At 50.7% G+C, this 12,536-nt stretch overlaps 1 protein-coding gene across 1 annotated transcript in view; it reads right to left on the reverse strand.

Moving 5' to 3' along the window:
* PDE8A (phosphodiesterase 8A) overlaps positions 1-3,949 on the reverse strand; it is a 169,205-nt gene extending 165,256 nt beyond the window's left edge. The window contains exon 1 of the mRNA XM_012801922.2: positions 38-3,949. Within this exon, the coding sequence (XP_012657376.2) occupies positions 38-244 (207 nt within the window). The 5' untranslated portion in view covers positions 245-3,949. The remainder of the gene's footprint in view (positions 1-37) is intronic.
* Between the last annotated feature and the right edge of the window lie 8,587 nt (positions 3,950-12,536).

Raw genomic sequence — 12,536 nt, forward strand, 5'->3', positions numbered from 1 at the left:
CGCAGACGCGGAACCCCATCCGCCCGGCACCCCTTACCTTCTCGCCGCTGGCGTCGCGAGGCTCAGACTCCACGAGGCCAGCGCCGCGAGCCGGGGGCGAGGCGACCCTTTTCTGGCCACGTGGGGAGCACGGCCCACCGGACGACAGCCGTGGCGCCGCGGAGCCAGGCGCGTCCTCGGCCTCCTTGCCGCGTCGGTACACCTCCTGGCTCTCGGAGTTGTGGATGCTGGGGGCGCAGCCCATGCTGGCGGTGGCGCCGCGGACACGCTGGCGGGCAGCCGCGATCCGCTCAGCAAACGGCCCGCCCGGCGCCTCGGGGCGGCCGCGGGCGCCGTGTCATCGCCGCCTGGGCGGGCGGGCGGCGGCGAGCGCGGGTCTCGCGTCAAGAAGTGCGGCCGCTCTTTTATCGCGGTGCGGGCGCGGCGGCGGTGAGGAGGGGGCGCTGCAGCGGGTGGCGCGCCGCGGCCGCCCCTCCGAACATGCCCTTCCTGAGCCGGCAGCCGCCGCCGCCTCCTTCACATCCCCGCGCCCGCCTCAGCCGCGCTGCGCTTCCGGGGAAATACGGGGAGGAGACCTGCACTCTCCTAAGCCCAGAGCTGGCCGGCCAGAGCCGCGCTAGAGCCCCCCCACTCCGGGCGGAGAACTCCCTGCCGCGCCCGGCCCGGCACCGCTCCAGCTCCGCGGCGCCACCGCCTCCCGCGGACCCCCCCTAAATAACGGTGGGCACCGACGCCGCTCCGCCTGCTAGGCCGCCGCCCCACAAAAAAGCGCCCCCGGGGGCAGAGCGCGGGTCAGGGAGAAGGCCAGCCCTAGGAGCACCCGCGGTCCAGGGGTTGAAGCGTCGAGAAGCCCATTGGGGCGGCCAGGCTGCGTCCGCCGGAGCAGAGAGGGGAGCGCCTCTGCTGCAGCGGGGCCTGCGGCCGCACCGTCGAAAAACGCAGAAATCACAGAGCGCACCCAGAGTTGCGGGCCGCCCGGCTCCGGCCCCGCGATCCTAGCCGGGTGTTGCCTGCAGCACTCCGCGCCCAGCCCACAGCGGTGACCTCCGGCGGGCGCTGGCGTCAATGCAAAGTAGCTGGGGCGCCTGCTGCAGCCTCTCGCAGCCGCCCGCGACTGAGCATGCGTGGCCGCTACTCAGGGACCGGTGAGGGGGCGGGAGGCAATCAGCCAGGTTGCCCTGAGAAGTAAAGGGACTTGCCCAAGAACACACAGCTACCTCCGGCCCGGGGCCACAAGAACCCAGATCGTCAGGATCGAATCCTGGCTCCGTAACTTAGCTGCGTGACCTGGGTCGGGAGCCTTGGAGCTGTCATCTATTAAAGACGCGGTGGAAGGACGACCTCCCTTTGAGGGTAAATGTGAGACGTCTACGTGGGCGCCACACTCCCAGTTCCAGCGGGGTAGAGGGTGGCCACCTTTGCCGGGAGCCGCAGTCCATGTACGCTTCTCGCGCGCCAAAATCTGTCACGCCACGCCTCGGGCTCTACAGGCGTCTGGGCGGCTGCGAAGTTACACTTCGTGGCAGGCCGGGGACACCTGCCCTCTGCGATGGAGACCCAAACGCACCTCTCTGACAGAGCAGAGCCAGGGTAAGGGGCTGGTGCCTGTGAGCACCCTCAAACTCTCTGGACACACACCAACGTCAGATTGCTGTGTGACCTTAGGCCAGTCACTTAACGTCTCTGTGGCTGAGTTCCTCCCCCTTCAGCTGGAGGGCGGGGCCATCGGGTACATAACTTACCTGGGAAGCCACCTCGAACCCCCGCCAGCTCTCCCACCCTCCCGGGGCTTCCCGTCTCCGGAGACCCAGGCGCGGTGCAACCAGCCCTTAATTTACTCTACCGCGGTCCACAGCTTTCCTAGCGCACCCCTGGGGCGACCATGATTGGCTGCCCAGGCCTGGCTACTATAAGACCCGGAGGCGTGCGCTGGGCGGAGTCCCTGCTGTCAGTCCAGGTGTGCTGTACTGGCCCAGGTGCGGGTCCCTTTGGGCAGCCCAGGCGCTCTTACCGCCTGGATCTTCCCGCCCAGCCCCCGAGGTTCGCACTGCGCGGCAGGTATTCCAACAGTGTCGGACCCAGGGAAAGCGAAAAGGCAGGGTAACCAGAGAGCAGCTCTGAGCGATTTGCCCTTGCTATTAGCCAAACTGGCGCACATCACTGGCATGTGGCTCCATTGCTAAGTTTAAGCATTTTAAGCAATAATATGTATACCTTTGTGCTTTATAAAAGTACCACGGAGTGGATAAACATGTCCTGAAAAACACAGGAGAAGTTACCACCACCCCTATTCTGCCTAAATTGTAGTGTGTTTTCTGCCTTTGATCTACAATTTTAGGAGATAATTTTTCTACGTGGAATCTGGACCTTCATAAATAAAGAGTAATTCATGGAGAAAGTACTTTGAATTACCAGAGTTCATGGAGGTCTAAAACATGCACTCTCCTCTCTGTCCTGCAGAGGAGTGTGGCCTTGACTAACTGGAGGCTCTGACCTTGCTGCCTCTGGGACTCCAGGCTGCTCCAAGCCTCTTAGCTGTCCCCTTGCAGGCAGACCTCAACATCACTCCCTCCCCTTGGAAATCCTGAGCCAGGTGCTAATGAGGAGGGTGGGGGCAGGAGCTGGGACAAAAGATGGCATGTGCCCAGCCCCCTACCTGGCTGCCTTTTGGGTACCTTGGGCCATCTTGAGCTAGTCACTTGCCCTCTCTGTTCCCAGAAAACTGTGTTGATTGAGCTCCACTTCTGCAATATGGGGACTCTAGACTTACAGAGTAAGTCTTAGCCTATGGCTAAGAGCTACGCAGGAGCAAATAGGAAGGTGGGAGTCATCTGTCTGCTTCTGGAATCTCAGAGAACACGCTTTTTCTCATGCTCACAACTTCAGCCTGGGACACTCCAAGAAGTCACAGTTAATTCTATCCCACCCCTCCTCTAGCGATAACCTGCACCTTGAGGTCCCTGAACTAAGTACTTACTCCTCAAGTGTATGAAACCAGAGTTTCCCCAGGCCTCAAGAGTGGACAGAAAGGGATCACACTGACAGAAGTAACCCAAACCTCAGCCAAAGGGGCCACTTACTAAATCACCCAGGGTTCCCAGGCCCCTGCAAAGAACCCCATCCCTAGAAGGCCTGTAGGCAGTTCATGAACAATCCCAGTCATTTTGGAAGGAAGGCACCCCTCACTATGTCAGCCAAGTGGGAGCCTCATAAATAGAACACACCCTAAGTGTGACCTCAGTCCATTTCACCCAGGTGGAGGGAGCCCAGCTAAGGCTGCTAGACTGCCCCCACAGCTCAAGCTGCTAGTCAAGTTGTTGATTTCAGTTCTTACTCCCAATGGCTAGGAAAGGAGACAAACCAATGGACCTAAGCCCAACCTCCCTTCAGCCCCTTACCACAGCTTTGTGGGTTCAGGTTAGTCCATTTCCAGGAGATTTCTCAAGCCTCATGCCCCACCCCCCTCACCAGTTCATTTGAGGCATGAAGATGCTGGGTCCTGCACAGCTTACCTGAAATCCAAACCTACTCTGCTTCCATACCTATTAAGGTTGGCCCTTTATACAGGGTAAAATAAGTATTTTAAATTGCACACAAACTGTATGGCCACCCTGTATAGGCAGTTCTCCCTCCAGCTTTGCTTCTCCACCCAGGGGTCAGCCATTCAAACCCTGTACCCAGGCACCCAGAACTTTACTCTCTCCCTCCCCCCAACCTGGGCTAGAGGCAGCCACGGTGAGAGAGCTCTTCTTGGTGATGAGCTCTTCCTGCCATCTCCTAGACCTTGGGCTCCTGACTTCATCTCTGTGACCCACTTTCCTCTGTAAATCTAGGATTAATATCTACCTCACAAAGATTAAATGGGTTAATTGATATCAAACGGGGTGTAGAACCTGGGGCCTTAGGGCCACATGTAGCCTTCTTGATTCTTGAGTGCAGCCTTTTGACTGAATCTAAATTGTATAGAACAAATCCTTTTAATAAAGATATTTTTTCTGTGAAGTTTAGATTTGGTCGAGGGGCTACACTTGAGGATCTGGAGGGCCACATGTGGCCTTGAGGCTGCAGGTTTCCCTGGGCTTTCTGCCTCCTCCTGGGTGGATTTAACACCCTTTCCCCAGTCCTGCCCCCCAGCCTGCTAAAAACTGGAGGAGGAAATGAAGTTACCACCACTACTTGAGTGTGAGACTCAACATTCCTTCCTATCTGTGATATCCAACTTTATGTTCTTTTCTCTAACTTTCAAAATTTGGAATAATACGATTTTCCTGAATTGTCATAATTTTAAAATTACACATTCTATAATTTATATCTGAATACATGCTGGAAAAATTTTAAGAAATTCCAACTTTACGGAAGTTTATATTGTGTACAAAGATAAAGGACAATTTTTCTTCCTTCCCCACTCCCAGAGAGGAGAGTGCTACTCATAGTGTGGGCTGAATGCTTTCAGACCTGTCTCTACATTACAAACACAAGGACTGGTGCACTCACACGTACAGCTATTACAGTATTACAAGCAGGGTTACAGGGCTACCATGAACATCCTTGAGTGTAACTTTTTCTGCTTGATCTAAAGGCAAGTACCCTCAACCCAGCTCCAGAAAGGAAGAGGAGAAATGGAAGAGAAGCTGAGAGACTAGAAAGGGAAGCTCCTCTGCCCCTAGAAAAAGGAAGCCCGTCTAGCCCAGGGGCAGGGCCTCTCTGGATCATCTACAGAATCATCCACCTCCTTTATTCCTTTCTGCACTCTTAAGTTTTAAGTCAAGTGTTTTTGAATGTTCCAGCCTTTGTCAGATAAGGGAGGAACTGGGTGACCACCCTTAGGCAAATATTGTAAAGACGGAGCAGCACCCCTTGGAGACTGGTATGGTAAGGGACTGAGATCCCAGGAGGACTTTCCCACCACCTCCAGAATTCAGGAATATACTTGTATCTCCCACCTCTCTTTGGCTCCAGACTTCACTTCCTATAGTGCCCCTGGAGCCCTGGATGGACAACTCAACATAGACTCCCATTCTCCAGTGACTTGTGACTGCCACAGTCTCAGGCTCCTCTACATCAACAGAGAGCTGTGACCTCAGTGCCCTCCCCACATGCCTAGCCTGTGACTTTCAACAATTTCCACCTGAAGAGAGAATTTGGCTTCTGGGGGCAAGGGTCTGTGCTGGCCACCCCTCCTTGAGGGGAGGAGCAAAAGAGAAGCTAGGAGTCTCCTGGCCTGGAAACAGCCTAGGATGCAGCTGTGATAGCAATGACACCTGCCAGCCTGACAATGCTGGGCTCCCTGCTGCTCGCTTTCCCAGCATTAGCTCATTTAATCCTCCTAACACCTGAAGTAGTTGCTGTCATCTCTCCTCTTCCTCCATCTCCCTCACCCTATTTGACACATAAGGACACAGGTTTTTTAGAACCAGGTCTGATGCAGGTTTTTAATAAAACCCAATGCCTATCCTTTTTTTTTTTCTGAGATAGAGTCTCACTGTGTTGCCCTCAGTAGAATGCTGTGATGCCACAGCTCATAACAATCTCAAACTCTTGGGGTTAAGTGATTCTCTTGCCTCAGCCTCCCAAGTAGCTGGGACTATAGGCACCAGCCACAACACCTGGCTATTTTTTGTTTGCAGTTCTCATTGTTATTTAGCAGGCCCTGATTTGTTTAGCTCAAACCCACCAGCTTTGGTATATGGCTGGCGCCCTACTCACTGAGCTACGGACGCCAAGCCCCAATGCCTATCCTTCTCAAAGACTGTTAAAAATAGAAGAATGCTGGCCTGGCACCTGTAGCTCAGTGGTTAGGGTGCCAGCCATGTACATTGGAGCTGGCGGGTTAGAATTCAGCCTAGGCCCACCAAACAACAGTGACAACTACAACCAAAAAAAAAGCTAGGCATTCTGGCGGGCACCTGTAGTCCCAGCTACTTGGGAGGCTGAGGCAAGAGAATCGGTTAAGCTCTAGAGTTTGGGGTTGCTGTAGCTGTAACGCCATGGCATTCTACCCAAGGCAACCGCTTGAGACTGTCTCAAAAGAAAAAAAAATAAAAGAATGCTGCTTTAATACAATGAAGGATATTTATTTCCAACTGAGAGCTTTCCAGATATTTAATAATGAAACACTAAACCACTCCTCACAGTGGCACTCAGCAGGTACACTTTTAAAGAGAGTCCCAAGACCAAGAAAGATTTTACTAGAGCATGACTAATGGAATCATAAATGAGGAGCAGTAACCATCTCTGCTATTATCTGATACTGTCTAGAAGTTCTGAGAGGTGCAATGAAATGTGACTTAGAAACTAGAGTTCAGATATCGTGCTGGAGATAACATTTACCATCAGCAACAAGTAGTAGGGTTTTATGTCCAAGATACTTAGGAATCAATTCAAAAGTTATTAACATGAGGCCAGGCACAGTGGCTCATGCCTGTAATTCCAGCATTCTGGGAGGCTGAGGTCAATGGACTGTTTGAGCTCAGGAGTTCGAGACCACCATGAGCAAGAGCAAGACACACTCTCTACAAAAAAATAGAAAAACTAGTGGACATCGTGGCACACACCTGTAGTCCCAGTTACCTGGGAGGCTGAGGTAAGAGGATCGCTGGAGCCCTGGAGTTTAAGGTTGCTGTGAGCTATGATTACATAGCACTCTACTGAGGGTGACAAAGGAGACTCTTTCAAAAAAAACAAAGGCCAGGTGTCATGGCTCATGCTTGTAATCCTAGCACTCTGGGAGGCCAAGGTGGGTGGATCACTTGGATCAGCCTGAGCAAGAGTGAGACCCCGCCTCTAAAAAATAGCTGGGCATTATGGCAGGAGCCTGGTGTCTCAAGTACTTGGGAGGCTGAGGCAAGAGGATTGCTTGAGCCCAAGAGTTTGAGGGCTGTAAGGTATAATGTCACGGCATTCTACTGGGGGCAAGAAAGTGAGACTCAGTCTCAAAACAAACAAGAAAAAAAAATTACTAAGATGAAAGATTTCTCTAAAGGGGCAGTTTCAAAGTAAAAAGGTATCTGCCATGGCTATTGTATTCTAGAAATAACCCATTGGAAAATATAATAATGAAAAATCTCAGTGAGTGCCAAGTACTATGCTGGCCCTCATATGGAACCCAAATTTCCCCAGGCCTCACCTGATATTGCAGCAGTCAGGACCCACATTTTGCTGGCTCCTCCTCCATCTTCTAAGGTGCACCTCCAGCCTCCAGCAACGGATCACCCAGTTGTTTCTGGGAGTGTCTGAAAAGTAGAGAGATCACCCTGTCATTATCCCTGTCCCTGGTGCCCAGTACCATGTTAATCGCTGGGCCTCCGGCATGGAATCCTGGTGCTGGGAAAGCCGGGCCCTAGTGCATGTCCCAGGGTGTAGAAAACCTTCTAGTTTCCAGGCACACATGGGGAAGGCTCATGTAATGGGTGACCCAGTATGTCTCAGTTCACTCAGGCCTCTCCTAATGTTAACATCAATCGCCCTGTATCTGGGAACCCCCCCCAGTCCCAGGCAAACCACAATAGCTGGCCATGCTACACCTCTGTCCCAGCCCCTCACCCTCTTACATGCTCTCACAGGGTATGACATGGGTCATACCCTGATGACCCATGTTGTCTCTGGGATGCTGAAGCCACACATTTGTGCCCTGTGTTTTGCTGAGTTTATATCTGGATGAGGAGCCCTTCTAATTCTGTACACAGACTTTCTCCTGGGAACCTGAACTCATGCCCACACCAGGCAGGACAGAGAGGTGCAGAGCCCTTCTGGCTCCCCATTCTCTCCCCTCATACAGGGCACATGCTCTTTTCCATGCCTTCCACCATCCCATTGTAGCTTAGGCTAAACCTAGAGCTTGCACTGCACAGCAATAGCCCCATCTAAATCTCCCTGAAGGCCTGCAAGCTTGACATTATCCTCCCTTGATCAGAGAGGAGATAGAGACTCACAGATGTTAAATAACTTGTCCTTAGTCACACAGCAGATGGCAAAGTCAAGTTGCCAACTGTGTCCTGTCTGATGCCAAAGCTCAAAGTATCTCCATTGTGCAAGAGGGTCCATGAAAATAAGCCTTAGCAATAACAAGTTAAATATGGGAATCAGGGTTGGGGGCAAACACCACCAATGCCAAAACACAGAACATGGAAAGTGAGGAGTGAGACACCCCACAATAGAAAGGGCTGCTTGGTTCCTGGGACAAATGTGAGGCAAAACGCAAAGCAGCACACTGGCTACCAAAAGCATTTGAGGCTTTTTAAATGTTAGCTGCAGTGATCATAAATCACTCTTTTTAAAGGTCTAATCCAAAATGACCCTCTTTTTCTCCATGGCTTCTTTCCTGATTCATCAAGTCCCATCCACTTGTCTGAATCATCCATCCCAAGTTCTGGATTTCAGGCCTACCATGTCCCATGGGAAAATAATTGTCATTCTCTTCTTGGGGAAGTGTGTCCTGTGTAAGTGTCCCCAAGCCTGTGTTAGAGGAGGAAATATCTGGGAGGGGGAGATTCTGACCTAAGGGGAAGAGGCAAGGTAATAGGCTGGGCCTTGTCACAACCAGGGTCCCAGATTTATCTCTTCATATATGAACTCTTTATTAGGCACCTATTATCTTTTGTCACCAGGCTGTACACTGAGAATACAGCAATGACAAAACAGCCCCTAACTTCACAAAACTCATAATCTGGTACAGGAGGCAGGCATCATTCAGCTTCACAAGAGTGTAATTGTGAGCTGGTGAGTGCCATGATCTACAGGAAGCTCTCAATGTGTATGGCAGTAGGAAATGACTAAATCTTGGACAGGGGATAGTGAGCACCAAGAAGGCTTCCCTGAGCTGAGACAGGAGTGAACAACTGTTTTTATGCCCAGCACCCAGTCAAGTTGCTCTTATAACTGTATCTAATTTTCTTCTGGGAAACCACAGTCACCCCTAGTATCAGCTTAAGTAGTCTGGGTGGGACTTTTAGCATGTGCCATTTCCCTGACCATGGCTGTTGGTTTAGAGAGGACACCTGAGCCAATCCGATGTTAACAAATGGTGATGTCAATAAGCTGAGTCCATGATTAAGCATGATTAAGCCATACCTGAAGTAAGAACTATGCTTGGACATTTAATTTCCACTTTTGCTTAGGTCACTTTGGGTCTGGCTCCTGCAACCAAAAATATCCTATCTGGACTAGGAGGATGTGTCAAAAGTAATGAGATTTTAAAAATTAAGAAAGAACATTCTAGGCAGAGGTAAAATAAAGTACAAAGGCCTTGAAATGGGAAGAAGGAGCAGGTATGTTCGGAAACTGAAAGAGGGCGCCAGGATGGCTAAAAAGCAGAAAGCAAGAGGCTAAAGCAAAAGAAGAGGAGGACAAGGGCTGAAGTCAGACCAGGCAGGACCTTGTCAGCCATGACGAGGACTTCGAGAATGCACACTCAGGCAGAAAGTCTCTCAGTCCAAAGGATGCAGCCTGAGATGGATGGGGCAGTTCCTGAAGGAGTCCATTAGTCCCTAAGTAACCCAGGGGTCATCTTCTGAGTAGATAAATGATGCCTCTTACAGAAAGAGGTTCATTTTTCAAATGTGTGTGTCTTTGTATTTAGTAAATTATGAGGTCATTTAAAGGTGTTATTAAATTAATAGGCACATTTGTCATTTCACGTTTTCTGGACTGGGAGATTAGAAGCACAGCTACCAGTATGTGGAACTTCAAGGACTTTTTAGAAGCCTAAAGGCAGTCCTGGTGACAGATCTGTGAGAGCCCCAATGGCCTCCAGAAGGGCACAGTGGGACCTTGATGCAAGGGGACCTAGGAGCTTGCTTGCAAGGCTGTGGCCAGAGGTGTGGGAATGACTGATGCTGATGATGATTATGGGGACAAACAGAATTGCAGCTTCCATTTACTGAGTCCCATTAAACTGCTGGCCGTTGTGCTAAATTCCTTTATGATAACCTTCTTGAGCCTTCACAACACTCAGAGATGAGCATGTTAACATTCCTACCTCACAGATAAATAAATTCACATCAGAGAGGGTCACAGAATAAGGAGGACAAACACCCAGGCATCTCTAACTCTAAAACATTCACTGTATCATCAAATACATATTTTTGTTCCACACAAGATGTTGGACCCTCAGTCTAGTCCCTTCTACTCCATTCCTCTGACCAGCTGGTTTCTAGTTGAGTTTGGCCAAGTAGAGGCCCAAAGGAAGACAAGGCAGGAGGAAGGGGAACCACCCTGTGTGCGGCAGCACCAGTGACAGTGCCTCCAGCTGGGTTGGTGGCAGCAGGGGTGGAGAGGGAGCAACTCAGCAGTGACAAGTGTGGGCTTCTGGAATATGGCAGCTTCCTGATCCCTGAACACCCTTGTCTCAGTCCATTGTGTTGCTATTAAGGAATGTCCAATTAATATATAAAGAAAGGTGTTCTGCAGGCTGTACAGGAAAGAGGCATGGCACCAGCATGTGCTTATGGTGAGGGACTCAGGGTGGTTCCGGTCATGGCAGAAGGCAGGGGGGCCAGTGTGCACAGAGAGCATGTGGCCTGAGGGGAAGCCACTGAGGGGAGAGGTGCCAGGCTCTTTTTAGGAATCAGCTCCTGGGAGCTAATAGAATGAGAGCTCACTGGTTGCCAAGGGTGGTGGGACTCAGCCCCTATGACCCAAACACCTCCTATTAAACCTCATCTCCAACACTGGGGTCAAATTTCAGCATGAGGTTTCGGGGCACAGACGTACAAATTGCAGTAGTCCTTGCCATAACTTTGTTACCTCAGCCCTTTCACCACTTTTGTAGCCAATCCCTTTCCATAAAGCTGCTCTACTTGAAATATCTGGAGTGCTTTCCATTTCCCTGGCTGGCGGGGGATGTCCTTAGGGGCTGCTACTTTCTCTCTCTCTCTCTCTTTTTTTTTGAGACAGAGTCTCATTTAATTTAATTTATTTATTTTTTTTACAATTTTTGGCCGGGACTGGGTTTGAACCCACCACCTCCAGCATATGGGGCCAGCGCCCCACTCCTTTGAGCCACAGGCGCCGCCTGAGACAGAATCTCATTTTGTCGCCCTCAGTAGAGTGCAGTGACATCACAGCTCACAGCAACCTTTAACTCTTGGGTTGAAGCAATTATCTTTCCTCAGCCTCCCAAGTAGCTGGGACTATAGGCGCTGGCCACAATGGCAAGCTGTTTTTAGAGATGGGATCTCATTCTGGCTCAGGCTGGTCTTGAACCTGTGAGCTCAGGCAATCCACCTGTTTTGGCCTCCCAGAGTGCTGGGATTTCAGGGGTGAGCCACAGCACCCTCCCAAGGTCTACTACTTTCATTAGTAGATGGTAACACTGCCAGCTGCTGCCACATTAGTCTACTAAGATAACCAGACAGCAGAGAAGGCAGTGACGGCATTTAATCCTGCTATCTGCCCAGAGAGCACAGGAGCAGTTACCCACAGTGCCTGGGAACCTCATCAGTGATCTGCTGGAGTTAGAGGTGTACACACTTTAAAGGGTTGAGTTAGGGTGGTGCCTGTGGCTCAAGGAGCAGGGCGTTGGCCCCACATGCTGTGGGTGGCGGGTTCAAACCTGGCCCTGGTCAAAAACTGCAAAAAAAAAAAAAGAAAAAGAAAAAGAAAGGAAAAGAAAACGAAGGTTTGAGTTACATCTCAAACTGGCTATGGACTTAGGGTGACTCTAGAGGGAAAAATTTTCTTAGAAGAACAGAATTTTAGACTGGGCATGGTGGCTTACACCTGAAATCCCAGCACTCTGGGAGGTGGGAGGACTGCCCAAGCTCAGGAGTTTGAGATCAGCCTGACCAAAAATGAAATCCTGTTTCTGCGAAAAACAGAAAAATTAGCCAACTGTTGTGGCAGGCTCCTGTAGTCCCAGCTACTTAGGAAGCTGAGGCAAGAGGATAATTTGAGCCCAGGAGTGTGAGGTTGCTATGGGCTTGGCTGATGCCATGACACTATAGCCTGGGTGACAGAGTGAGACTCTATCTAAAAAAAAAAAAAAAAAAAAAAAAAAAAATCAGAATTTTAGTTTCAGGCTTAGCAGTAAGCAATAAAATAGCTTGTCCAAAAGAACTGAATTCACCTACTGACTGCTACCAACTGTGGGACTTGAGGAAATCTCTCTCCAGCTCAGGTCTCTATCAGCGGGAGGAGGAGCTTAGTTGTGGCAAATACAGTTCGTCTCCTACCCAAACAACATCCATTCCCCCTTCACCTTCTTCTGACTTTTCACCTTCTTTTATTGACCCTTCCCAGGCCCACGGGCAAAGGCTGATTAGTTTCAACCAATGTTGGTCACTCCTTCCTTTTTACATGTAACGTTTTTGTGATTCGTTGTCTTCTCTTTTCAAAGGAGGAGACAGAGGGCCAGGAGTGGTGGCTCACACCTGTAATCCCAGCACTCTGGGAGGCTGAGGTGGGAAGATTGCTTGAGCTCAGGAGTTTGAGAGGAGGCTGAGCAAGAGTGAGACCCCGTTTCTAAAAAATAGCTGAGCGTTGTAGCACTATAGTCCCAATTACTCAGGAGGCTGAGTCAAGAGAATCACTTGAGTCCA

This window comes from Otolemur garnettii, unplaced genomic scaffold (assembly GCF_000181295.1).
Source record: "Otolemur garnettii isolate 467f Iridium unplaced genomic scaffold, OtoGar3 scaffold00011, whole genome shotgun sequence".
NCBI lineage: Eukaryota > Metazoa > Chordata > Mammalia > Primates > Galagidae > Otolemur > Otolemur garnettii.